The 26,995-nt window shown below is 37.6% G+C and overlaps 1 protein-coding gene across 2 annotated transcripts in view; it reads right to left on the bottom strand.

Annotated features, from left to right (window-relative positions):
• Positions 1–6,255: 6,255 nt before the first annotated feature.
• The window catches only part of DPY19L4 (dpy-19 like 4), a 30,445-nt gene continuing 9,705 nt past the window's right edge, over positions 6,256–26,995 (bottom strand). For both annotated transcript variants that reach the window (XM_021543221.4, XM_085572358.1), the window contains exons 7-19: positions 26,420–26,543; positions 25,761–25,895; positions 24,414–24,545; positions 24,226–24,324; positions 22,980–23,053; positions 21,049–21,207; positions 19,301–19,420; positions 18,110–18,230; positions 16,656–16,712; positions 14,341–14,423; positions 12,470–12,602; positions 11,877–12,035; positions 6,256–9,525 (exon numbers count right to left, since the gene is read on the bottom strand). In XM_021543221.4, the coding sequence (XP_021398896.2) occupies positions 9,361–9,525; positions 11,877–12,035; positions 12,470–12,602; positions 14,341–14,423; positions 16,656–16,712; positions 18,110–18,230; positions 19,301–19,420; positions 21,049–21,207; positions 22,980–23,053; positions 24,226–24,324; positions 24,414–24,545; positions 25,761–25,895; positions 26,420–26,543 (1,561 nt within the window). In that variant the 3' untranslated portion in view covers positions 6,256–9,360. The remainder of the gene's footprint in view (positions 9,526–11,876; positions 12,036–12,469; positions 12,603–14,340; positions 14,424–16,655; positions 16,713–18,109; positions 18,231–19,300; positions 19,421–21,048; positions 21,208–22,979; positions 23,054–24,225; positions 24,325–24,413; positions 24,546–25,760; positions 25,896–26,419; positions 26,544–26,995) is intronic.

The following is a 26,995-nucleotide window of genomic DNA, read 5'->3' as shown; positions in this document are numbered from 1 at the left end:
CCCGCCGAGCGGAGCGCGGCCCGGCTCTGCGCCGCTCCCGCCGCGGGCACACGCGGCACGGGCGGCCCTGGCCCGGCCCGCGGCCACTCACGGCCGGGGGCGGGGAGGGACCGAGCCCGCCCCGCGCGGGCGACCGGGCAGCCCGCCCGTGGCAAAGCGCACAACACCGAGGCGCAAATTCCTCACCTTCCCCCTATTCCCTGGCAAAGCACACAATGTTGCTTGGCAAATTCCTCCTCTTCCCCTATTTCACATTGCCCGTGAGCGTCAGCTGTGAATGATCTCTCTCTGTCCCTGTTTCGACTCGTGAACTTTTTGTTATATTTTCTCTCCTCTGTCCAGTTACAGAGGGGAGTGACAAAGAAGCTTTGGTGGGTGCCCGGCATTCAACCGGGGTCAAACCACCACATGAATCCAGCTGCTCCTCCAGGTCTTCTGCAAGCTGAGGATGAACTACACTTCCTGGGTGAGGTGCGGTGGGGGGGGTGACTTGGGGAAAATGGGCAATCTCCCCTCCTCTACTGAGCCTGTATGAAAAAATCCACCCAGCCATGCTACAAGAACTACCATAAAAGAAACAGAGGAAAAAAACCCCACTGTTTCATAAAGGAGAGTGGACCTTGGGACACCTGAATCATAAGAGTTGTCACGCAGCAGATATGCTTCTCTGTTATAAGCTGGGTTTGTTTTGGAGGCACAGCCTCTCAGAAGTACATATTCAGGTTGCTGCTCCTTCAGGAAAAATGCAATATTTCTGGGACAAGAACAGTGTGTGCTGTTGTTGAGAGCAAGACCAAAATGCTCCTTCTGAATATACTGAGCAAACACATCAGTCCCACTAAATATGCATAAAACAATCTGGGCATGGAATTCATCTGTCTGCTTAGTCTGTGATCAGTGGAAGTGTGAATACAAACCAGATCACTCCAGTGTCAATCACTCATCATCAAACCAAACAGTACTCATTTTCTCATTGCTCCAAGCATGAGTTCCCAGCAGCATCTTCCTGTTAATAAACAAGAACAAGAGTATCTCCCTTCACATAGTGATGGTAACAGCTCAGGAACAGCCTTTTGCAGAGTCTCCACATCCAGCTGGTCAAACTGTGTTAGGTGTTCCATCAGAAATGCTCCCTCTTCCTGCTTCGAACAGGCTCACTAATTTTACCAGAAGGTTGTTAGGAAGGCGGGGTATTTGTTGCCAGCTGTGTTGTAACTTCAGAGGTGATATATCTAGGCTGGAAGTGAAGCTCTGCTCAAGAAAGCTAGAATCCATTTCACTTGTCTTTAGTCAAATATTACAGGCAACAGTCAAAGGTGACAACCAACTGCTAGACCTGCCCCTGTGCCACCTGGGGAGTTACCAGTTTTAAGGAGAGGTAATTGTTGGGAGACCACACCCCAGTATTACCTGCTGCCAACCTTCATTTTTTTACCCCCTCAAGGTGAAGAGATGATGGTTTCTAAAATGTGGCACAATGCAAGACTTCAGACTGGGAAGGCAAGAAGTAAAACTAAACAGTTTTACAGAATGGTTTACCAGTAACAACATGAAAGTACCCATCCAGATCCATGTCTAGTTAATGTGCTGTAGCTTTGAGTATGCTATGGCTGCTCTTTGTGCCCTAATTCCTTCCTTCACAAAGGCACTAGAAGGCTCATTAATTTAAAACACTTAATGAGCTAGCCAGACCATGCAAATAAGCGTTCAGTTTAGGACAAGCTTAGCTTTGTATGGAGACACAGCACAGCATTCCCTCTTCTGAAGTGTGCTGCATCCTTACACAACTTTCAACAAGCAAATTAAATCCTCTCAAAATCAAGTTTCCATTTTTAGCCTACATTACAGGCCACACTATGTTTTCTACTCTCTTCTATTCAAGCACTTAGAAACATGCAGTTTCCCCTACAGCCTGTGAAGATATAAATTACATTTTATTTAAAGTATTCCCTCCCACTTATGAACCCATGTATTTCTAATACATTAACACAGCATTTTGGTGATGGAAATTCAGGCTTCTCCTGCATGCCACTCCCACTATCAGAATTTAGGGCACACCTCACAGAGCAGAACCAGAGCCAAGCTCACCTTGCGGATACTCACTAGCACAACTGTGTTATTTTCGACACCCAATTATGCAAAACCTGTGTGACAACAAACAAATGTACAGATATTTGTGGCCACAGATCCTACCCTACCATTTAAAGAGATGCAAACACACTTGAATGTAGCCATGTTTTCCAAAGGAACTTGTCTGCTCCTGCAAAACTGCAGCAGAATCCAGAGAAACTGATCCAGTGTTCATCCAGGAGGACTTCTCAGTAAAGATAGTGGAGATGGCTCTTGGCTTCAACAGGAAACAACACAGAAAAGAAATAAATAGAAATAAATAAGTTCCTTAGATATCGTCTAACCCAACACAGATATCTTCAGGACACTCGGCTTCTACTGCCGAAGAATCATAGTGAAATTTAGTTTGAGGGTTCTTCTTAAGCAAAGCTGATCTAGTGAACTGAGTACTGTGAACTGCACCCACTGAATCTAAGTACTGCCATTCTGAGGCCAAAACATCAGCAAGCCCAACAGCCTTCCTCTGGCCCTGCCTCACAGCTGGGACAAGCCCCTGGAATGCAGGCAGCAGTTTGGACTACAGCTCAGATTGTCATAAAATGGGCCAACTTGGGAGGAGAGAAAAAGAAAAAAAAAAAAAAAAAAAAAAAAGGAAAAAAGAAAGGAGCGGCATTTATCCATGTGCTAACAATGCTGAAATAGATGAAAATGACCATGTTACAGAACTGCATGTGTTTCAGAAAGGGGTTTTCATGATGAAATTATAAACAGGCTTGATTTTAATGTACCTTTCTCAAATTGCATAAATGGTTGTCACTTCTGCTGCAGTGATTTTGTCTTTCTGCCTAGACCTGAAGTCAGATCAGCCACAGAAACCACAGGTGCACCCAGCAGCTACTCTGGGGAGACCACACCTCTGTGCTCAGTCTCACAGAGAGTGTAACATGAGCCAGTGCAGGATGGAGCTGCATTCTTATCCATCCTTTTTCAACTTGCTTCAGAGTGGAACAGCTTAAGGCATCACTTTACATCCAACCTCACCTTACAGAATATTTTAGTATTTATTGCAGTTTAAAAATAAACTCAGTCTTAACATGTTTTGGATCTTTGCATTACCAGTCAGTACAGCACCAGCTTGACAGTAGACAGTACAGTGTAACTGTGAAACAAGAAATTCCAAGGCATTGTAAAGCTGTTCAAGGTTCTGAAGGTAAATGTACGGATGGTGTGTTAGAACCTACTGAATAGCTCTGTAGTACTCAGGACCGTTTAATGTTTGTATATTCTGTATATGCAGTTTAATCCATAACAAGATGCATCTCATCACCATTAAAAACATCCATGACATTTATTACCTAAGCAACCTGAAAGCATACAGTGGTTGAAGTATGATAGGCTGGGTCACTGCAAAAATTGGAAAATCTGGGAAACTAGGTCCTACAAACAGATTCCAGAACCACTATTCAGGTGGAAAATAATCCAAACCAACAGTACTTTTACCTAACATCTCTGATTAATTGATTATAAACAGAATATGTATTTTGTACAGAGCTACAGACTCACATAAAACACCTATTTATAGACATATATCAATACAAATTCTATTATATGTAATAGAATATTCTGTTTCACAGCTAGTAACCACAGTATCAGTTTTGCATAAAGGCATAGAAGAGTACACAGATACCAACATGAGTTTCATGCTGTCAGGAAGCTCCATTCCCTTTGACCTAAGCAACCACAAAGCCTGGTTGCTTGTATGGCTAAACTTGGATACTTCCAACATCAGCTCATTTTCTGACTTGCCTAAACCAAAATAGTCTGATAAATGCTCAAACTCAGAATCATTATAAATTAAGGATGTAAATACATATTTTTTTTCAGGTGCTAAATGATCTGTTTTTGGAGAAGTGCTCTGTAGGGTATTTGTACTGTCTTTAGAACTTAACTAAAAAGAAAATCAAGATTTTGTATTATTACATGTTAAATTATTACAAATTAATCTGCATTCAAAGATTTCTACTAATAATATTGTCCAAAACAATAGAGGGCTCCAAAATATGTAACCATGATCTGTAAAAATTCAAGGCAGATAACATATTAGTAAAAAATTAAATCAGTAAGCATTTAATGTTGCAGAGCACTTTATTTTCAGGTGACATGCTTGCTGTAGTAAGATTTTTAGGAAGAGTCAGAGAGTTCAATAATTCCATATGAAGCTGCTCACATTTTGCTGTTCATCCTCACACAAGTATGTCTCAACAGGCAGCCACAGTCAGCACAACATATGGATCCAGTCTGAGCAGGCTGCTTGTCCTCAGGAGTTGCAAGACTGTTTATGCTGCCTGTCAAGACAGACTTTTGAGCCATGCTGCACAGTCTTCCCTTGAGTTCTCAAAGGATAAAATTGTTTGTGTCCCAAACAATCCATACTTTCTGAACTTGGCTTTTATTATTTTTTTTTTTACAGAAAGAAAATTTGTTACAAGAGAAAAATATTTACTTTGTATACATTATTTTGATAAAAAACTGTCCAAGACAACAAACAGGATAAAAGGAATTGTATTCCTTAGACTTGTTATTAAATAGCTGCACATAGATAAGTCCATATGCCACATACATTACTGCTGAACATCACTGTTAACAAGTAAAGCACCACCAGTAATTCCTCTCCATTACTGAAGTAAACAAGTTTGAATCTTTGAAAGGCATTAAACCTTCTGTCCCATCAAATAAATAGGTAACCTCAAACATCACTTGAAAGGCAGAAATACATACATTTAACTGTGCTGAAACCAAAACCATTGCCAGATTAATTACATTTAAACACATTGTTGAGGTACAAAACAACTCAGAAGACCTTTAGGCATCACTAGCTCTGCATTTGGCATAAAGTGCAGCAATGTAACGGTGTTTGTTTTTTAGCTGTACTGATGAAGTAGAAAAGATTAAGATAACACACAAGGCATGTCTTAGAATTCCACTTTTTTCCCCTCTGAAGTTAGGTTTTAAAAAGAGTATTAAAGCATGATTATGCAGATTTATGTTGAGGTATTATTTCACAGGAAATATTGCTTGTGTTGGAATAAAGTTCTGCTTCTCTTTCATCTCCAATACCATAGTATTCCAGAGTCCACCTGCCCATCAATATTTACCAGACTTACAGATTCTATCACCATTAGTGATAAGAGAAATTCCTCATTGCATCTCCAAAACACAATAGTAAAACAGACACCTGTAAATGCAAACACATCATGTGTGCACAAGCCCACACATTCACAAACACAGCTTACACCTTCTTCTGTTGGAGTTTTGGTTGAAGGACGGGTTAGATGAAGTTTTAAGAAGTATTTGTAGGAATTGTATACCTAACACTCCCTACAGCCTCATCTTGCAGTTCCTTTTCGTGTGAATTGCATGGAAAAGCTGATGGAATGTCACAAGGTCTGGACAGTTGAAGATGACTTAGTGAAAATAAGGTGGTAAGAGCAAGACTTGGTCCCTAGCCTCTGCCTTTCAGTATCTAGTAATGCCACCAGAGCAAAAAGTTGGATGAATTTTCGATGCCTGTGACACCTTTTGGCCATCTTTCTTCCACATTTGTGTATCCTCTCCCTATTCCCCACCCCAATGGAAAACATATTTAAGATTGTGTTGCATTAAATTGTATTTCCATTTACTTTGAAAGAAATGAAATCAATGTTTTTTAAATAACATGAATAGAAGTTTATGCTCAGAAATACCTTTCCTTAGTCTCAAGCATCTCCTGTCAAATCCAAGTTCAAGTATGTGGTAATTCAGGAAGTGAAAGAGCATTTTTTAAAGATTAGGACAAAACTGTATATGTTTAGCTGTGGATTGGTCAAACTTTGATTCACAAGTCTAAGGATAACGGGTGCCTGAAAATACTATACTAATTTATTTTTTCAAGGTAATTTTTTTGCATTTACTAAGATCAAGTATATCAGAAAGTGGAAATGTGAAGCAGGAAATAAGCCAGCAGAATAGTCACACAAATTGCTATTCAAATTCTCATTCTTCCCAGTGTACAGCTGTTAGATGTCTGGAACACATCCAGCTGCACCACTTGGGCATCCTTGGAGGTTGGCATATTAAGACACAACAGAAACTCTAGAAATCAGAGGGACAGGAATTAAAAAAAATATTCACAAAAATAAACATGAATTGAGGTTTTTGTTTGTTTAATAAAAGCTTGCAAGGCACATATTTCAACTGAATTGCAACATCTACAGCAAAGCAGATCAAAATTTGTAAAACTTTCCCACAACCGTTTCAGGGACTTAAACCTGTGGTTTGGTTGAAAACCAAGCCAGGGCTGTCTGCACAAGTCTGGTGCCCCACTGTTGTCCCACTGAGGGATATCACTGGAACTTAACAATTTTTCACAGAAACTGGAGATTAGACAGTATTTTTGCTAGTCCATGGCTGGATAAGAAATTAATTCACTTTCTTTGCCAGATATGATTCTTTCAGTCACTTGTTTTAATTATGCTTTTTTTAGAGGAACAACCACAATGTTCTCCCAAATAAAAGGCTCCTTCTGTTACTTAAGGCTGCTGTGCCAATGGTGCTGCAATATAATTTTTTCTAATATAAAAAACAAGGTAAAAATCTTAAATGATTCTCCTAAAGCAGAATCAATTGAAGTATCAAGAATACATCTTAAAAACTATGACAAAATTAATAACAGTAACTGTGTCACAGTTCAAATAAAGTTCAGCTCGTTCATTTAAACATGTATAAAGGCCAACATGCTACAAGACAGTTCTGTTTAGATGGGTGGGGTGGTCTCATTTGTGTTTTTCTTAGTCTGTGTGCTCTACACGTATGTGTTCAAACTATGTTCTACATGGTAACACACACAACATTACAGGAAAACACAACAGGCAGCCAAGGACAGTTGAATGTTACATTTCAGCATGGCAATCTAAGGCATGAAGCCAGAAGTTCTGCAACTTCATCTACCCAAGTAGTGTGTAATCCTGAAGTTTGCACCTGGAATGCCTTATTGCTGATATGAAGTGATATTCATGAATTACTAACTTCAAGAGATTAAGTGACCAACACACAGACATGTGTCATCCTTGACTGTGATTCAAACAAACCTAAATTGGAAAAGGAACTGTAAACTTACTTCCAAATATTACATCTATATCCACACATACAGAGGGGGTTCCTGCAGGCCTGCCATAGCTCAAGTTAATACACAAGCTTCTGTCGGTATACAGTAATTGAGCAGTCTGAAACAGCCCAGTGCAGTAAAACATGCACTTGTGCACAAGCAAATACATGTAGCCTGCACTCCAGCAGACACAAAGGTACACACTATCCCCAACACAATGCCTGTATGCCCAGAAAGGATATTTACTTATAACTTGTAACTCAGTTATATGGATAAATGTTTATCTCGGTGACAACATCCCATATATTCAATGGATTTATCTGAATCTTGGTGTCAAATAAAATGCATAATTTAATATTTTGTCAAGACTCATAGGCCTAAAAATATAGCTGAAGTAAAAAAAAGATTACAGACATGTTGGCTTTTACAATAATAAAGCTTTTTTCTTTTAAATCACTCCAAAAGTGGTAACAAGGTTTAAAAAATCTCAGCACTATGTGTCAGTGTAAAATAACTAAGTGTATCTGCATAGAGCAGAGAAGAATAATGCACATACAACAACATGCTGCAGTTCCTAATAATTCAGTTAAAATCTCTGATTTGCAGTAAGGATTGTTTTGCAGCTTCCACTTGCAGAATGGTTTGCAGATTTTTCAGCTGAGGGTTCACCCTATTTTGCCAGATTCTTCATTAAAGACATCTAGGCTCCAAAGAATCATTCCCACATGCCTGATAGACTGGTCTCTTGGGCCAGGTGTTATGTTAATTTGTAACTGCAGGTCACTCCTAAGGGGTGAGCAACTTCTTCCAAAACTTAGTCCTGGTTTTTTGTCCAGTTACATCTACATTAAGTAAAGCTACTGTTACCTTTTATTGGTGTTTCCATTCTCAACACTAGGTTTAAGCCCAGAGCTGTAATTAAAACATTATTAATTTTCTTTCTTTTCTGAAAGTCTATCAGCCAGCAACAAACAGGATAAACAGATAATTTGTTAAGAAAAGGAGTTGCAAAGAGGTGCATATAACAAATTTTAGAGGGAAGCAAAACTGCAGAGTGCCAAATTTTCAGAGATCTATGTACTTGCATAATTGATATAAAAATAGCTATGAACACCTGTACCATTATTTATTAATGGTGGTGATTATAGTGTTTTAAGTGACAGTTATGGCACTATCTCAATATAGCTATTGCATAATAAGTTGAATGAAATGAGTATCACCCATACACACACACAGACACACACACATACCAGCACACACACAGGGGGTGAAACTGAAGTGCAGAAGTCTCAGCAGCAAACCTGGTTGTCCTGCTACACTTGCCTGAAAACAAGTATGGCATACTGTGGTATACTGGCCCATTCTGGTGGCTGCTAAGAAAGACACAATTATGCATACACACATAAACACTTAAGTGTGGAGAAATGATGAAGACAAGTTCTTTCCAAACTGAAGATTTGACCTTGTTGGCTCCTATTGCTAGGTCTAATTTCTAGCATTTCCACCAACATGTCTCTGTAGACAACAGAGACAACAATACAGAGATCAGTGCTTTAAACTGTGGAAGTGCTGTTTAAGTAAAATCTTCCTTATTTGATTTATACAAACTATATAGCTACACATAAGATGTATAAATGTGTGTTTAAGAAACAGAGAAATGTTTACTATGGAAGACAGGAAGAATTAGAACAAAAGAAACCCCAAACTAAAAATCCAAACACTTACTTGAAAAGACTTGGGATAGTGATTGCTTTCTTGCTAAAAATTAAAAGCTATATGACTTAAACAAGCTCCTTAAATAATTTTTCTGTATTTACTGAAGTCTACGCATATCAACTTTCTAACACTAAAGTTAGAAATCTCATTTACATGAAGATTAACATGATTTATAATGGGAAAAAATGTAAAAACATGGAAGACTGCAGCACATTGTAGAGACTGTAAAACTGATCAATGTTCCCATTCCTTCAAGGATAGTATATGTGTCAGCTGATCAGTAGATCAAAGTATTTCAGTTTGGCAGAATAAAGTCATCAGTACACTGCATGTGTGCACATCTATCTGCAAAAATAGACTTCCTTGCTCAAAAGGATCTTTTCCAACTGAAATTCATTCACAATCAATCCTCAGGAAGTTTGCATGCTTTTTCAGGATTGGAAGGATATCACAGTGTTGATTCTATATACAAAGTAGGATCTATTCCAGTATACTCTAGTGAAATAATTCACATATGGAGAATAGTTCATTTTGATTTCATGACAAAATCGTCCATATTTTGAGTAGGCATAGTTGTCACCTTCCTCACAAACCACCTGTCAGAAAGAAAAAGACCAAATTACAGAACTGAAGGTAAATGATTACAGAATGTAATGCTGTACATTTAATTAACTTTTGTATTCTGTAAATTTCATTTATGATAAGACATTTAATTTCCACATTGTACAGTTCCAATAAACTGAAACCACATTCCCCTGTAATTTGTTTAACTATGTAAAAAAGCCTTTTTGAATTAATCCCTTTGTCAAGGTAGCAGACATTAAAACCAGTGTACTTCGTTCATACTATAAAGAACAACAGCAATGAAAATTATGCACATGCCCCTTTACCCTGTAGTTCAAACCTGACCTGCACAGGGCGTACCAGCATGAAGGAAACGAAAATCTCAATTACCTTTCCCAGGTCAAGTAAGTTTGACATACCTAATAAAGACCAAAGACACACACACACATCTCCCTACAAATTCCAACCAATTGACTTGGAAGCAAACTGTGCATTTTAGCATCTCCTGCCTGATATCCCTATAGAATCCCTTCATTATGCTTTTTGATGCCACAGATTTACATGGTTTAAAAAAAACGTAGTAAGACATACTCATGAAGAAAAATCCACCAGTGGCTTCCAAACACAAAGATAATCGCCCTGAGCTACAGTCCTTCAGCAACAGACTATTGGAAAACATGTCTTTCCCTATCAGTAAACCTATGTTCTCAGCCAGTGTCAGAAACAAGATACTGGACTAGGACTACAGGATATAGCACAAGCTATAAAGTACTAGTAATCTTCTTAAAAACAGCAATTCAAAACACATGCACAGACCTGTCAACACGCTGCCTGTCCACTGTCTTACCTACTTTGGGAGTAACTAAATGAGGTACTGCAGTCTCCAAATACATATGCACTAGCTTCCACTACTTTGGAGTATCTTGGTAATCTTCCAATATGACTTAAACAATTTTTGTTAGCAAGCAAACTGGGAGATTTGTTTACAACTTCCTGAGACAATACACTTTATTAACTTTCCAAAACAATTTATGTCAGTTTTCTGAAAAAAACACAAATATACCAAACCAATCACTTCCCCCCCAAAACAACAGCAACAATAAAAACCACAACAAAAAACACAAGAAGGCTTATCAAGTTTATGTTTGAGAGAGAAGCATGCAGGATGCATGGAGATGAGAGATGCAGGGGTATGAGGGCATGGAATCCTGAAATTGTGGTTAATTGCTCCAGTGGAGATCCTAAGTGTGAAGCGAAAACAGTAATTTACTCATGCAAACACAAATCTGAGAAGAAACTGAGGTAATGCACAGATTAGCAATCAGGGAGGTTATTCAGACACACAGTTATGGTACAGTATATTGGATATATCCTGGAATAATCATGGCATACATGATTTTAGCACCAAGACAAGAAATCACAGATTTCAGCAATGGTAAGGAAATTAGTAGAAAAATGGAGAGAATATCCTTCATGGATAAAATAGTTATGAAAACCAAGACATGAAACTGACACCAGCTGTAGACTCCTGGGGAAATATAGAGTAATCCCCTAATAATGTACCACTCTTATATTGCTTAGAGGTGACTCCCTCTTTCCTGTTGACCTGAGAATAAGCAATGAAACTCTAAGCGAGTTTAAGGTCGCTCCCTGCCTTTCCAAAACCAAAATTTTTGCTGGATTTCCAGGAAGCCAATGAACACGTGGCAGTGAGATCACCTTACAAACCCCACCTTACTCCCTACTTAAGCAGCAAGAGCAGCACTGCCAACATCCAAAGAGACAGAACACATCAATGACTGAAGCAGCATTCATGGTGCAGTTTATTCAACCGATCTTTCTAGCAGATGTGGTTTAAACAACTTTTGGTGTGCTGACCTATCTGCAAGGCTGAACTGAACAGACTTACACCCCCATCAGAACCAAACAGTCTGTACTGAACAAAATGGCAGGCTGGTTCTCATTCCAGCCAGAGTTTTAGAAGAATTGAGTTTATTCATTTTAGAATTTCTTTTACAAAGGTAGTAAAGAATGCCTTCTTAGAAGAATGCCACTTACAGTGGCAGGACTTCACTGCTCTTGTAATAACCTATTCAGGTGTCAGTCTTGAACATTTATATATAGTTAAATGGTATTTAATAATTGTCAGAAAAGCAGCACAGCTAGATACTCATGTGTTAGGAGGGATTAGGGCAGTTAATAGTACTAGGTAAGATTACAAGTTTAAGAAACAGACAATCCAAAACTTAACTGATCACGTTTAAAACTTGACTGTTGTCTACATGTCAATTACAATAAGAAAAATAAGACCAGCATTATGAGATTTATTCTCAATTTAATTATTTATGCATTCAAACATTAATTTCTTCTCTCCAATACTTACATGACCATTAGCAATATCCAACAGATCTTTAACTCTACATCCTCTTACAGGTCCCACTTCATTGCAAATTGAATCTTCAATAACCAGAAAGTTGGCTTTGTAAGATGTGAGTATCTTATAAATATCTTCTGCTGACCTCTTTGAATAGATCTGATAAATCTATAAATCAAGGAAACATGTTCATACAATGCAAAAAATCAGTGATACCTTAAATACTGGGGCACACATATCCCCCAACAATGACCTATCTGTAATGACAAACTATATGTACACATTAAGCTATAAAAAGTTTGGTTCTGAAATCTCCAAAACAAGTGAGGCAATGGCTATCTGAATGGGAAGTATTTATCTCTGATAATGGCAAGTTTTCATCTTCCATACTTCAAGTGGCCTGAAAAATCTTCAGAAATAATATTTTGATATTTGTTTCTGTGCAGAGTGCAGCACTGGTAATCTGCTTGATAATCCCTTCCATGTCTGCTGGACTCCTATGTCTTCCTCCCTTCTAATACGTTTGATTTTTTTGCATTTCATTTGGGTGAAGAGGAAGACAGTTCCTGTGAGATGCCACATTTATGGAATTGGATACTCACATTCTCATTTCTTTTCAGAAGATCATCATCATTATACAAAGGCAAGCTCGACACCATCCATCCCGTACAGAGCTTAATCACACCCATGAGCTGTGGGCTGCCTGCAAACACAGCAGCCACAGGAGCCTGGCGTCTGCAAAAGCAACACCAACACGCACTCTGAGTACTGGGTGCACTCATCAAAACAACTTTATATACTGTGGGAGCAGTTAGGGTGCTGCAGAATGAATGGAGTAGGTGAAGGTATCACTGGGAGTCTCATTACAATTGGTGATGGTGTTGCTGTGGCAGTACTTTCCCTTCCAGGGAAAGTGCAGACCTGCAGCAATACGGGGTTTGAAAGGAGGGGTTCCTGCTGGGGCAAGGGCTGATGGCTGTTCTCCCCTCCTTGCAATCCACCAAGCACCATTCAGAGTGGTCCTGGAATGGATCCAAGTTCTGCTTTTCTGAATGGTTGCCAACTTGTGACAAAACAAGTTTGAGCAAGAGGGTAGGTAGAAGGAGAAACAACATGATGTTACCTTGTAAGGGAACAATTTGTGATTGCTGTAACTTGATCTCTATTATGTATTTCATATGTAATCTCTGATTATGTATTTCATCATCTATGAGAAAATAATATCAGCATACACAATACATAATGCCTACAGTTATCATACTTCTGGATTTTGCATAATTTTTTGACTATTTGTATTTCTGTATTCGTGAAAGAAAACTGTCATTGTCACACTTTATTATAGACTTTGGCAACTTCTGCAGAGAAAATTCAAATTAAATTCATATTAGCAGAGAGAAGACTTTGAGAAAATATACTGTAATTATGACATTGAATTAAAATTTCAATGTAGATAGCTAAGTATATCCATAAGAAAAAAAAATCTTGATTTTCTTTAAAAATAAGAACAGCTGCTACAGATAAGGGTAGTCAAATTTCTCGTAGCTGAGTGAATCTCAATGAAATTCACCATGATTTATTACGTACTTGAAGTATATGCAGACTAACATAAAAGCCATTAGGTACTTGGCATTATTCCACTTGCTGCCTTGAAGAGCTACAGCAGTGACAAACAACATACACTACTACAAAAACAAGAAGAAATTGGCTGGAACACTAATTACCAGCCTTGCCTTTTGTGAAGACAAACAGGTTGACATTAAGGACTACATAAATACAGAAAGCAATATTCTAAAAAATACAGTTAAAGCTAAATTATCTGAACACAAGGGATCTAATTTTCAGAAAAGCACAGTTCCTAATGACAGAGTTTGAACTTAAATTGAATGAGACAGAATGCAACTCTGAAACTTTTGGTGGTAATAAAACTAAATCTGTGAAAATGACTTGGTATTAGCTGTGTATATGTTCAGTATGAGCTGTGTAACATAGCTCCATATTTGCTGTGGTCAAGGGCAAGTCTGGTAACACATACTCCTCTCCATGTATCCTGTCAAAAGTCTCTAGATCCTCACACTAATTTCATTTTATTGGCTCAGGCACATAACATTTCAGGAGTTTTGTCCACCTCTGGCATTACAATCAACATGAATCCTGTAATCTAATGAAATGTTAGCATGCAAAGACGCAAGATCTAAGATCCTGCTGAGATCTCCACCGCTGCAATGACATTACTAGGTCTGCAATGACATTAAACAAGACTTGCTTGTGTGTTTCAGGATCTTTTGTAATCCATGATAAACTTCTGTTTCTTTTCATGGGAACAATACCAAGCCTAAAATATAAAACTTCTTCCCCCATGCATCATTAAATGACAAGGGAAAACCCAGCTTGATAGAGGTAGCTCCACAAACTGCTGAGATAAAAATACCCTTACAAAAAGCAGTAAAATAGAAATGTTGGACTTCATGCTTACTTTATCCATGTCATAAGTTCTACTGTATCAGGATCATAGAATTCTTGCAGTTCTGTAAGCTCTGTCATTATTCTAGGGAAAAACTGATGGAAATGTTTTTGGTTACTTATAGTTTAAAAATTATCTATAGAGCATCTCATTACATTAAGACCTTATGTGACACAACAGAAATGGGTTTTAATGGTTTCCCCCCAACTGGTACCTTTGCTTGAATACTTTACAAAACTCAGCTTACATTTACTTACCTGACAGCAGAAAACCCTCTTCAAAATAAGTATGTTAAACGGAAGTTCTCATCTCTCCCTATTTTATTAGAATACTTATAATTAAAAATAAATAAATAGCAGCAACAATATTCATCAAGTGGCCTTAAATGCATCAAAACCATAATTCAGGTGGTCATATGCAAATGTCTATAAATAAGGCCACTGAACCAAGAAAATTATAAATCTCTCCTGATAAACCTGCTTGAGCAGGAAGGATTGGACTGTTGTGACTTGATGGAAAGGTGTTATGCAAGCAAGGCAGGAGAGAAGAAATTTCCTAGAAGAGCCCTGGTAATGTGCCCAGACTTGCTTGTGACTTCAATCACTGCAGTGAAGAAGAGCACCTTACACTGTGTGAAGTGGGATACCTCAGTTTATGCTCTTGAAAAACATTCTGAGAAAAGGAGGGATTCTGTGAGATAGAATGCCACCGCTTTCAAACCAGGCCAGATTGCAACCCTGCATCATGGCTTCCCTACCCTGTCAGGTTTGAGGTCCTTCTTTATTAAGATGGGAGATTTTGTAAGTCCTTGACCCATTTGGTGCATTTATCTGAAAAAGCCATGGCTGGAAACTGGCCAACCTTGAGGGGCTGGAATAGGTACATGTACATGCTGTTGTAAATGCTAAGTGAAAGTTATGTGATTTCAGCTCTTTTGGAAAATAATGAAGTTTACAAGTTCTGCCAGATTAAAGAGACTGCTTACTTTGGGACAGCCACAGTGAACAGACAGAAGTGGGAGCCTGCTTTTAACTGTGGACTTTCCACCTCCACTACCTGGACAACTCAGCTGTCAGGTGGCAACAGCCTACAAGCAGCATAAGAGCAGCTGCCATAGGTTTGTGTCAGGGACAAAGAGCACTGCTTTTACACATACAGCCTAGTTAGAGGAGGGACTATGCCAGACACAGTCAGAAGTCAGCCAAGCAAAAAGATGCTGAGCTATACGCTCAGTCTTTTATAGCCACAGTAACAGATTAGGAGTCTCAAGGCATTTTTGCTGCTCTGTTACTTCTAATCAACATTGCCAACCTCAAGGGTGAGTTATGAACCTGGAGAGCAAACTGTTCACCACTGCTTAAAAGCAGATGCTGGATCAGCAATGGATGAGGCCCTCTGGAGTCCAAAACGCCACAATGCTTTCATTAAAACAATGGAAAGGAATTACTTGGTTAACTAAACTAGTTTCCTCTATTGTCATAGATTTCATAAATCTTTTGAGCAATTCTAGCTTTTTTTACAGACAGTATCTATTGCTCCATCAAAAACATGTAAAAAGTCAGGTTACAATAGAAAATTTGGTTGCAGTGTGAGATAGATGTTACAAAATCTGTAACTGTTGGGCAAGACCAGCTTCTATATATGAATTCTCAGACTATCCAAACTATTTTAAAGCTGTGCCAGTATAGCAGAGGATAACACATTATGAGACTTTTCACATATTTTTTGCACTCACAGGAGCTTAAAAAATAATTTCCAAATACTCTACCCCCAGTTTGTCTGTGACTTGCAATAAAGAACTAAGTATTCATTTTAAACATGAAACAGCTGTGGCTTTTCTTCCCTGTAGTAGGTACCCACCTGACACAATGGTCTGCACAAAGAATTTAACTCCATTATAATTTGATGGGAGCTTTTCAAACAGTTTATTTGCATATAGCCTCCTGTAATTTTACTTCCTCTAACTTTACTCCTTTTCACTAAAACTAAGATTGAGGCAACATAGTTTACAATATCCAGAGTTTTCATTTGGCAGTATTTTCTTTGTTGAGTCAGTTTATACATCCTAAGCTTAACAGCTGAATATAATAAAATCTTCATTTAAATTTAATTGCAACAAGTGATAGTTCAAAAATTAAATTATCAAATACCTTGTACTGAAAAAAGTGGGAGTTTTTTTTTTAAATGAAACATTTTCAATGGATGACAACTTAAATTTCATCACATATACTTAATTTCACTTGAGTACATTTCATTATATTTGCTCAGCATTTTGACTCATATTGTGCCTACAAACAAAGAAAACTTCACAGAGGTACTTTTCTTACCTCTTTCCACAAGCTGAATCCAATTATAGTGGGAACTGCCATACTCAGAATAAGAGCCTAGAAAGTACACGTTTGAGAAAATGGATTAGGCACCATTCTCCAGCATTGAGGTGTCCGTTGATTCTACTTATACAGTGAGCAATATTTATGTCTGAAATCTTAGAGTGACAGTACGTGAAACTTTGTGGTTTTCTACCAGGCAAAAAACTTTCCTCAAACAATAATTTGCCTAATGTAGCACTGAAAGCTTCACTTGACTCACAAAAACTTTACCATCAATTTTTGGGACAGTTAATTACTACTCAAGTAACAATGATTCCATGTGCACATCATGTAGGGAACAGAAGAAGGCAAACACCTCACATTCAAATGCTATGAGAAAGGAAAAAAAGCACTTCAAACCTCTGATCTTGTTCAGATTAGCGTTATTGATACGCAAGACTCAGAAATCCATCTCTCAGCATAACATCATTCTAGCTGATACAATTTTTGCTTTGCAAGGAGAAAATAGCTTCTATGGTACAGAAAACATGCACACAAGGCATTCCTTTGATATTAAGCTACTAACACATCTATTTTGTTAATAGTAAAAAAGCAGGTCTACATTACAGAAAACAAGAAGTATATAAAAGGATGTGCTTACCATGTACCTGAACATATTGTTACTCCTTGACTAAAAGAACAGTCAATTTTTCTGATATAGTAGTGTATGGTATTTTCACAGGAGACATAATAAACCTCTAAGTATAATATGTCTATTCCTATAAGCCTCTTGAATTTAGGGTAAGCAATATTCTATCCATATTTTATTAATAAAACCAAAGCTGCTAAAAGTCACACAAAGCAACTCTTGTCATATGGAGAATAAAGCTAGGGTTGGAAGCAGGAGAGTTGTTTGCTCTGTAACACAAGCTTATCTTCAGTCACAACACTTCTCTATAATGGCGATACATGAACAAATCATATACAAAGTCATTTGACTTACCATTTCTTATGAAGCAGTTTTACTCTTAGCAGTTAAATTCACCTTACTACACCATTTTAAGACCCATTTCTCAGTGAAGCAAAGCTTATGCCTACCCTGTGCACCAGTATTTTTTCTCCTGCATTCCTCCTAAAAAGTGCATGACCTTCTTGACCAATTCCAACTAGACATGACAGAGAGACAGAGGTCTCAAATATTTGTTAAAAGAAATTGAGAAGAGCGAAAGGGAGATGAAGACAGCTCTACTTTTTATCAGAAAACATTGTAGTGTGAACACAACTTTATCACCACGTACCAGAGAAAGTGATACAAAGAACAAAAGACAGAAAAAGCAGACCATATGTAATCCACTGCTCACAGAACAACCTGTTGTTTTTATGGGTTCTTTCATGGGTCTTAGGTACTTGTTTTTTGCAAAGCTATATGCTTGCTAGCTGTATTTTCCAAGACTTTGGCAACAGCAACTCACCAGCAGTATTGGGTGCACAGCTTTCAGTCGAAGCCACTTGAAAAGCGTCATCCAAAGTTCAGGAGAACACACACCAAATGCAGCAAGCATACAAACATAAGGTGTCCATAGATATTTCATTCTGAAAAACACTGCAGTAACTTAGTTGGGACCCTGTGTATGCCTTTGTACTCAAACTACTATAAAGATATTCAGATTTATTTCTTATGTCAAGCACAGTCTGGATGTTCAAACAATCTGAGGTTAACTTTGATGGTACTGGAGGGTAAACCAAGGAAATCTCTAGCAGAAGACCTGGCAGCTGATTATCTGCTGTGAGATGGAGGAGCAAGATCCAAGGTACAAGATGACAAAATCCTTCACAGAGTTCAGGGGAGGATGAAAGAAAAACAAAGAGAATAGTAAAGTCACTTGGCTGGTTTTCCAGCCAAGAAGGGATAAAAACCAGCTATTTGGCAAAGCTGTACAGACAATGTACTATAAGGGACTTCCTGAAGAAAGGAAAGGAAAATACTTAATTAACTCTTAAGGGTAGACTAGTCAACTTAGAAAAGCAAAAGTTAACAGCTAACAGTGTGCTCACTTTAAGCAATATTTGTGAATATTTAGATTTTAGGATGAGGAGCCTAAAACAAACACAAGCCTGACATCTTCAAGCTGATTAAGCTGAGAAACAAGATTAGAACAGTAACATCTTCCAAACATCAGCTTTTCTAGCTTTAAGGACTAACACAATACTTTTGAAATTAGTTCTGCTACTGCTTTAACGTGTCAAGCAAAGATACACTTCATGGCAGCCTACACACAAGAATATGGATAAGGAATCTTTCATGTCCCAATATTCCAGCACTATCCTGTTCATCAAAACACTACACAAGTTCTTGCTAAAAATAATTACAGAACAGTTCTACACTTAAATACCACAAAGAAAGTGGTTAAAATGTGATTCAATTAATGTCTTGAATCTTGGCTGCATTAAAGCTCGGAAAACATATTTAAAGAGACTAAGCACAAGTGTTCATATAACCATTTCCAATTTATAATTAAAAGTATCTTTGACTACTCCTAAGTATTATCACTATATGCCAAAATTATTTCTGAAACAGGGTGATTTCAACAGGGTAAACAGCACATCATGTCCAGTACGGAACTCTGTTGCTTTCAAAAGAGATACATCAAAATCAGACTTACCCTTCCAAACACATCGCTAGACAACCAAGCAAAATTGTGTGAATTACATGATAAACTATTTCTGGCCTCTCTCCAATTCGACCATCCTCAAGTTTAACTGTCTCTTTCAGTGGTTCACCACTGCAGTTGGAGAAAATGAGACATCACTTAATTCAGATATTATCCCAGGAAAAGGTGCCAATGAAAATACTTTTAAGTCAGCAGTGCATTGAGATCATTCCATATCATAGGATACAATATTGCACTGTTTACTTGCTTTTTGTACTTGATCAATCAGTACCCACTGCCCATTGTTTTAGATTGCAACCTCTCTGAAGCACTGCCTCTCAATTAATACAATGGGATCACTGCTTATGACCAATCTTACTTTAAGGTAATTCAGCAACAAGAGACTGTCTAATTTAAGAGCATGTCCACTCTACAGACATTTAGACAAATCATGCTGAACATGCATTTTAAGTTCCTTCATACCATAAAGAATTATGGAATTAAGAATTCATACCATTAAGAATTATGGAATCTGTTGTACACACACTCCACATTCAGTGTGGAATGTGTGTACAACAAAGGTAACAAAAGTAGATTTTAGTCACAATATTATAAATAAAAATCATAGCCAAAGTCTTGCAATGAAAGGTTTTCTACTAACATGATAGCAAGGCACAAAATAGATAACAATTCCTTCTACCATGATGTGATTTCTGTTTACATTTTTATAACCTTCCTTATGAAAATTAGATATATTTTTGAGATTATTAACTGATTCAAAAATTAAAAGAAAAAAAGACAGAGGAAAAGGTTTATTTTAAGTTTTTCTTTAAAAAGGTGTTTTGCATAGTGTAGTCATAGTTAATTCAAGTACTAGCAAACAATAAGAAGTTTGATTCATTGTTCTGAATATCCTCTCACACATCCAACCTGACAAACATTTTCATTTATAGCAGTATAATCTTTATCTGTTAGAAGCCTTCATCCTTAAAATAAACCTATTGATTTTTTGCTGCAGACAAGTAAGAAATTTGTTCCAGTATCTGACAAGTTACACCATTCATCCTCTACCAGGAAGAGATAATTTCCTAACCACTGAGTTTCCAAGACAAGTTATGCTAGGATCTAGAGTGTTGGTATTATTACAAAGACAGTTACACTACCCCTTCTCTCAAGGGAACTGTGAATCACTGTGAAACTAAAACTAATTGAGTAACTTTTACTTCAGTTCTGTTCCAAGCAGCAAGGGCTAGTGGACTTGATCACAGTAAACAAGTGTTTTAAAATACCAACAGTGAAGCATTAGAAATCCAAAGCCCTCTCAGCTCCACCCATCTCATCTTTCTCAACATGTAAACTTGAAAAAAAAAACAAAAACCCCAAATCCAAAACAGAAAAACAAATTCTAGTAACAATTAGATAACTTTGCTGTTGGAAGGAGAATTACATATAAAACATCTTTCTCTGTCAGTGAGAAGAGATAAACACATGAGCAGACATTAGCCAGAGCTCAGCAGGAGTTGCACCTGTGGAAAAACAAACCAATGACAACTCCCTGAACTGACAGGAGGGATGCTCAAGAACCTCCTCACTAAAGCACTTCTCTTTAGGAGGCTCTGGTGGGCCTTCCCACTGGTGCTCACACCCTGACAAGTTCAATGGTAAAACAAACTTTGGAGCAACAAACATCATGACCATTCGCTGAGGCATCCAGGAACCTCTAATTTTTAACTTATTTTTCACATAAACAAGTTACTTACCAAAATCTCCTAAAAATGACCTGAGTTACAGAAAAAAGGCAGATAATTAATACTAAAATATAAAAAGGCAACAGTGATGATTGTGTTAGTCGCAAAAAAAAGTCTTGGGAGGGTGCCTGAAGAGATTCTTGACAAAGGAGCCAATTCATTGTAAAATTCCTAGTAAGGCAAAAACATTCCATTAAAAACAATAACAATATCCCATAGATTAGGAAAAAACCCAACAACCCAGCACAAAACAATTGCAGTTTAACCTATTCATATCATAGGAAACTACTTGAAATTAATCTTTGAAGTTATCTTTTTATCATTTGAAACTGCTTTGCAAATACTCTTTAGAGTAACTGTCAAAAGTCTATCTTCCCAAAAAGTCTGTGATCTGAAGAGACCAGACTACAAATCCTTTATTATCACAAAAGCCCAACCTCCCACATAACTCCATTATGGGGCCCAAAAGAATCTTGTCACGGTGGATTAAGATTTTAGAGATATTGATTCAAGAATGTATGCTTGTCCTCATTCCAAACAAGGAGATGAAGAAGGGAAAGTGGTCATCTGAGATCACAAAGAAGCCTGAGACACTGCCAGGAATAAAATCCTTAATGTTGAAATTCTAGTTCTGTAGTTTAAACCACTTTTGCATTCTTCTTTCTCAGTTAGCAAGCAGGAAGATAATACACTGTGCCCAGAAGCACTGTCAGTGTGTATTCCCAACTGGAACTGGTGCAGCGTGTGGTGCTGTGAACATATTCTTACTTTGTTTTGCTTTCCTCCCCATTTTCATCTTCTCTCAAGTGAAGACTAGAGAACTAGTCAATTAGACAGAACCAGTTTAAAGATTAACAGCTGAGCATGTCCCAGCTGGCCTTAAAAGACAGATCTTGAAGCTCTTGTTCTGCAAATCATAATTCCAATACATAGTTACACAGTGTTCTTGGTGTAAAGGCACCCAGTTTGTCTCAATCTCTGGCTTCATTGCAGTCCAACAATCTGAAAAGTGATATTTAGCAAGGTCCCAGGGGAAAAAAAAAGGGGAATCCATTAATACCTGGGAGCTGAATAATCCGAAATCCTGACCAGGAGTACTTTGTTTTCTTGCAAAACACTTATGTGTGTGTGGTAACACATTGTAGTCTCAACATCACTACATCTTGTCCTCCAAAAGTTCCCCAGCAGTTTCAGTTGGGTGTGATGTCATTTTCCACTTGTTCCCCTGAAAGGCTGTGAAGTAGTTTTTTGCAAGAGAGATGCAGTTCTTCAGAGAGAATTCCAATTCCTGTACAGAATTGCAAGTCTTGGCTTGGGTCCAGGAGTGTGTCAGTCCTTACTAACACTCCATTGGAAGTTCTCCAGAAAATCTGTTGCCATGACATCTTCTTGCAGTCCAACATCCAACTCTTTTACAGATAGTAATGTTTTCTCTTAGAATCACAATCCCCTCTGACTTTGAAGATATCCCTTGTCCTAATTTCTTCCAAGACATACAGGAAATATTGGGGGTATCCACAACCCAAGCCTCTTTTGAGGTAGTATCAATAGTTCATGACTCTTTCCAGAGTCTTTTTTTCCAGGCTATAAAAAGCTCGTACTGCCACCTTTACCCTATTATCTTTGCTTTCAAGTCTTATTAGAAACACCAGACAGGATACAGAAAGTTTGCACTCTTCAACATCACAAGAGAACAAAAATCAATGAAGTGCCTTCACCCTAAGGTATGAAAAATACTGAAGTGCCTCAGAAACCTCAAGACCCTAAGTAAATTCTGTATGTGCATTTTTTTTTTTTTACTTCAATCTTAAAATCAGACAACAAATAATTATTTCCCTAGCTCCTCTATAAAACTCTCACAAGCCCCTGAAATGTTACACTTCTTAGAGCAGTTTCAAAAGTTTGGATAACCTGGGAGGTGTAAAGAGTTTATTTAAACTTACTTAGTTGTGTTTAAGCCAAGTTTTACTTCAATGAACTTCAGCAAATGCTCATTTTCTTTATGAGGAATGAACATCTGAAAATTAATTTAGCAGAGAAAAATCATACAAAATGCTGGAAGCAGTTTTCACATGGTCATTCAGATTACAAAATGCCAGATAAAAATCAACTAATCAAGATTTAGTTAAAACCAACAAAATGGATTAAGTGTGCTAATTAAGGTACTGGTATAGCATTGTAAATCTTCAATTAATCCACATTTAGGGATTCCTTGAAAATATTATTACCTTTATTCCACTCCCATACCACACCAGGAGGGCAAGTGAAAAGCTGCCAAAAAGTTGTCAAAAGGCTACTGAGTGGTAGAAAGGATCATGAAAAACATCCTGACTTACATCCAAGCAAGCCTAAGAGTGCTGCGCTTGGCTCCACTAGAAAATAGCACTGCAGCTGAGAAGTCATGAGCATTTGTAATCTTCGCACAGACTGTCTGAGCTGCCTAAAGTTCTGTAACTTACTCATAACTGTAATTTAACTCATGTTTTTCAAGGTTAGATTTTATTTTCCTGGAGGTACAGCAAGGTTAGTCATTCTGAATGGCACAGGAAAATAATTACATGTGAGCACTCTTTCAAGCCTTCTAGGGTTCAGTAGTTTTGTTACTTCTAAGTTAGCACAGTTAATTAACACAACCATGGTGAGTTGGAAACATAGAAGAAAAGCACAATAGTATGTGTAAAAAGGCCAGTAAGAGGGAATTGCTAATCAAAATACAAGACTAGGCTAAAATCCCATTGTGTAATCTCAACTCCTAACTGACCCCTACACAAAGTGAAAGCCTCTTGTTCTTCTGCTGGAAATGTAATTGAAAATTAATATCTACCCTAAAACCACTCAAACTTGCTCCTGGCTATTGTGTCACCATGCACAAGAATACTGTTTTAATATTCAGTCTAGTCTGTAGAGGCCATTCAAATTATAACAAACCCCATATTTATAACATAGATAAAATGTCTTTTAAAGAGTATTTTATACTGTTTCAACCCAGAAGACCAAAACCCCAACAAGACCAAGCTGTTTGAGTTGCTACAAAATGTCTCAATTTTTAGCACTCATATTAACCATGAATTAAGCTATGAACTGCCATATCAATAAGATAAACAACACTTCACAAGATTTTTTCAAGATACATCTGCAACTTTCCATTTAGATTCTGAAATTAAAATCACTTTTTCAGAGGAATCTTACCTTTAATAAGAAGTTTAGTGTAACTGCTACTGTAAGTACCAAATAAATATACATTACTTTCAGCAATCTTGACGCAAATGTGCTTTTTTTAATATTCATCTGCAAAAATATTTAAAGAATGCTGTATCATTTTGGAGTTCACTTTAAATTTTAAAACCACACTGAGGGTTAGAAGAAAGTCTACTTACCTGAAGGGATTTGGAGAGCATTAAAGCTACCACAAGACTCAGTAATGGTGACACTAGTAAGGCTGAATTTTCAAACTGCAGAAGGTACCCCATGATGACAGAAAACAGGTAGATTCTGTATACCTCGTGCACCTGTTGAAGAAAAAAAATAAACAATAAAATAAAACTACAGTGAATATAAATCCTGGGTTTTAGACCAGTAGATAGCTCACTTCCTCTGTTAATCAGGGGATTAATGGATCTCAATCCTTCGACTCATGAATCTAGCAGGGTACCATTTGGCTCTGGAAAGCATTGCACATGAAAATGATCCTGGTCAGCCCCAGTATCTAACGGACAATTACTTCACTATAATTCTGTAAAAATGCCAGAAACAGGAGTATTTTATCAGGTCTACCCATTCAGTAACACCCCCCTGTGATGCAGCATAAAGCATTAACTACAAAGCAGCAGTAAGAACATACAATTTGTGACAGAGCTCACATGTAAACAGGTGCTTTCCTTGCCTTCATAATAACTTGTTCACTAATCTGTCTCAGGAATGAATACTCAGACTGTTATCTATAGTTGCTGTTATTTACTACTTGATAAGCGGATGTTATAAACCTTGATGCTTGATTCTTCAGACTTTTACCAAAACACCCATTTTCTCCCTTACACACTCTGCTTTGAACGACAATAGATCAAACATTTCCCACTGCTGAGGAACAGAATAAAAAGAAACTGAAAGAAGAGGTGAATTAGAAATTGCATATCATTTGATAGCTAATAAAACCAAAAAGCATGTATGTACAAAGAAGCATATATACAACTGTAACAGGCAGAATAAAGACACCTTATTGTTGCAACATTTCTAAGAACCATTTTGCAGAATATATTTAAGTACTTCCTTGTATTGAAAAATCAATTTGCCTTCAACATCTGTCTAGTCTATTTACTGGCAAAGCAGTGCAGGATAGGCCACTGAGGGTGAAAATGAGCCCTTTAACTGCACAGAGCCAACAAAGCAGTTCTTTGGTCTGCCCACCCTGCTGTGAATAGGAGAAAGAAAAGAGGCAGCTAGGCCAAAACGGAGGAATATCATTCATCACTCTTTTAGCTCTCCAAGGATGTTACAGGTCACAGAAGCTTTGTTTATCTTCTATCCTAAACACAGCAGTCCAAAAGAGACTCAGTTTAAAGTTATTTTATTCTTCTGATATCACATACACTTCAGCTGGGCCCAGGCTGCAATACAGTCATCACTCAGCCTTGAGCCCTCTGGAGTTCCTGAGCAGTATGAATGGCAGGCACCTCAGACGCTGCCTGTAAGTCCCCAACTATTAGTAGGCTGAAAAGTTCCAATACCTTCTCTGTCTGTGCTAGGGCAAAACTGTCTAGCAGGAAAAGAGAAACAGCCTGGACAAACAGGAGATAATGACTGTATTCCCACATCATCATGAAGGTATATGTTGAGGCATTCACCAAAAGATAACAAAACTTCTAGAAGGAAAAAAGAAAAGAAAAAACATTAATTTTGTACCCACGCATGTCTGTCACCAAGTAACTGAGAGATCATTAAAACATAAACTATGGGAATTCATTATTGTTTCAGGAAATAAAATACTACTTCAGATGTGCTTAACTTGCAGATGGAAGAAAGTAACTACTGAAATATTCAAAAACATTTCAAGCCAATCAGAAGAAATATTTTAAAGACAGAGTCAGGGTAAAAAAGTAACAGCCATCTTCAAGAAAAACAGTTTACATGAGAAAAATTTTGCCTGGGTTTATTCAAAAACAAGTAGCACACAGCCCATTACCACACTGCTCTCTCTGAACTCTCCTGGGGGCATAACAAGGTAGAGCATAAGTTGTTTAGCCATGCCTAGGTGAAATCCAGCTTTTGAAAAGAAGAAACAAAACTTCTACTGTTTTCTGCCCAGAAGGGCAACAATAGCAGAAGTAACTAACCTAGAGCACAGTTTTACCCACAGCTCTTTATTAAGAAACTAATTTTGCCTTACCTCAGCAGAACAGTTTAGGTTCTTTTTTAAATAGCCTGTGAGAGCTGCTACTTGGCATGCAAAATACGGCAAAGCCCAATTTTCTCTTGATGGTATGGAATAATCAATTCTTGTTGTGTCTGTCCTAGAAAAAAGTACAAAGAAACAAAAATATTAAAATATTTTGTACAAAAATATTGTTATACAAAAATATCAAGGAAAGCCTAAACATCACTTCTAGTTATAAATGTGGCCTTGCAAGTAAAATTTTCCTGATTTTGGTGCGAAGTAACACTGACTCAATTTTGCTGCTGATACACTTCACAAATTTATTAACAGCATGGAAGGCCCAATCTTTACTCATCTATTTAGCAGGTATCCATGTTAGCTGACATTTATATGACTGAAGCCAAAAAGCATCTGCCTTGAGCCTTTTCTGACCTGCCATGAAAATCAGCTCATAGCTTAGGGAAAAGATTTCTTTCAGGTCTCATACAATATGTTTTAAACAAGTGATTTAGGTAGTTGAGCACAACATACTTAGGATACAAACTGGTGCTCCCTCACAGCAGGAAATATTTTGTCTACAGGGAAAAA

This window comes from Lonchura striata, chromosome 2, assembly GCF_050655825.1.
Source record: "Lonchura striata isolate lonStrDom1 chromosome 2, ASM5065582v1, whole genome shotgun sequence".
Lineage (NCBI taxonomy): Eukaryota > Metazoa > Chordata > Aves > Passeriformes > Estrildidae > Lonchura > Lonchura striata.
Note: the sequence above shows the minus strand (reverse complement) of the source record. Positions and strands in the feature narration are given on the sequence as shown.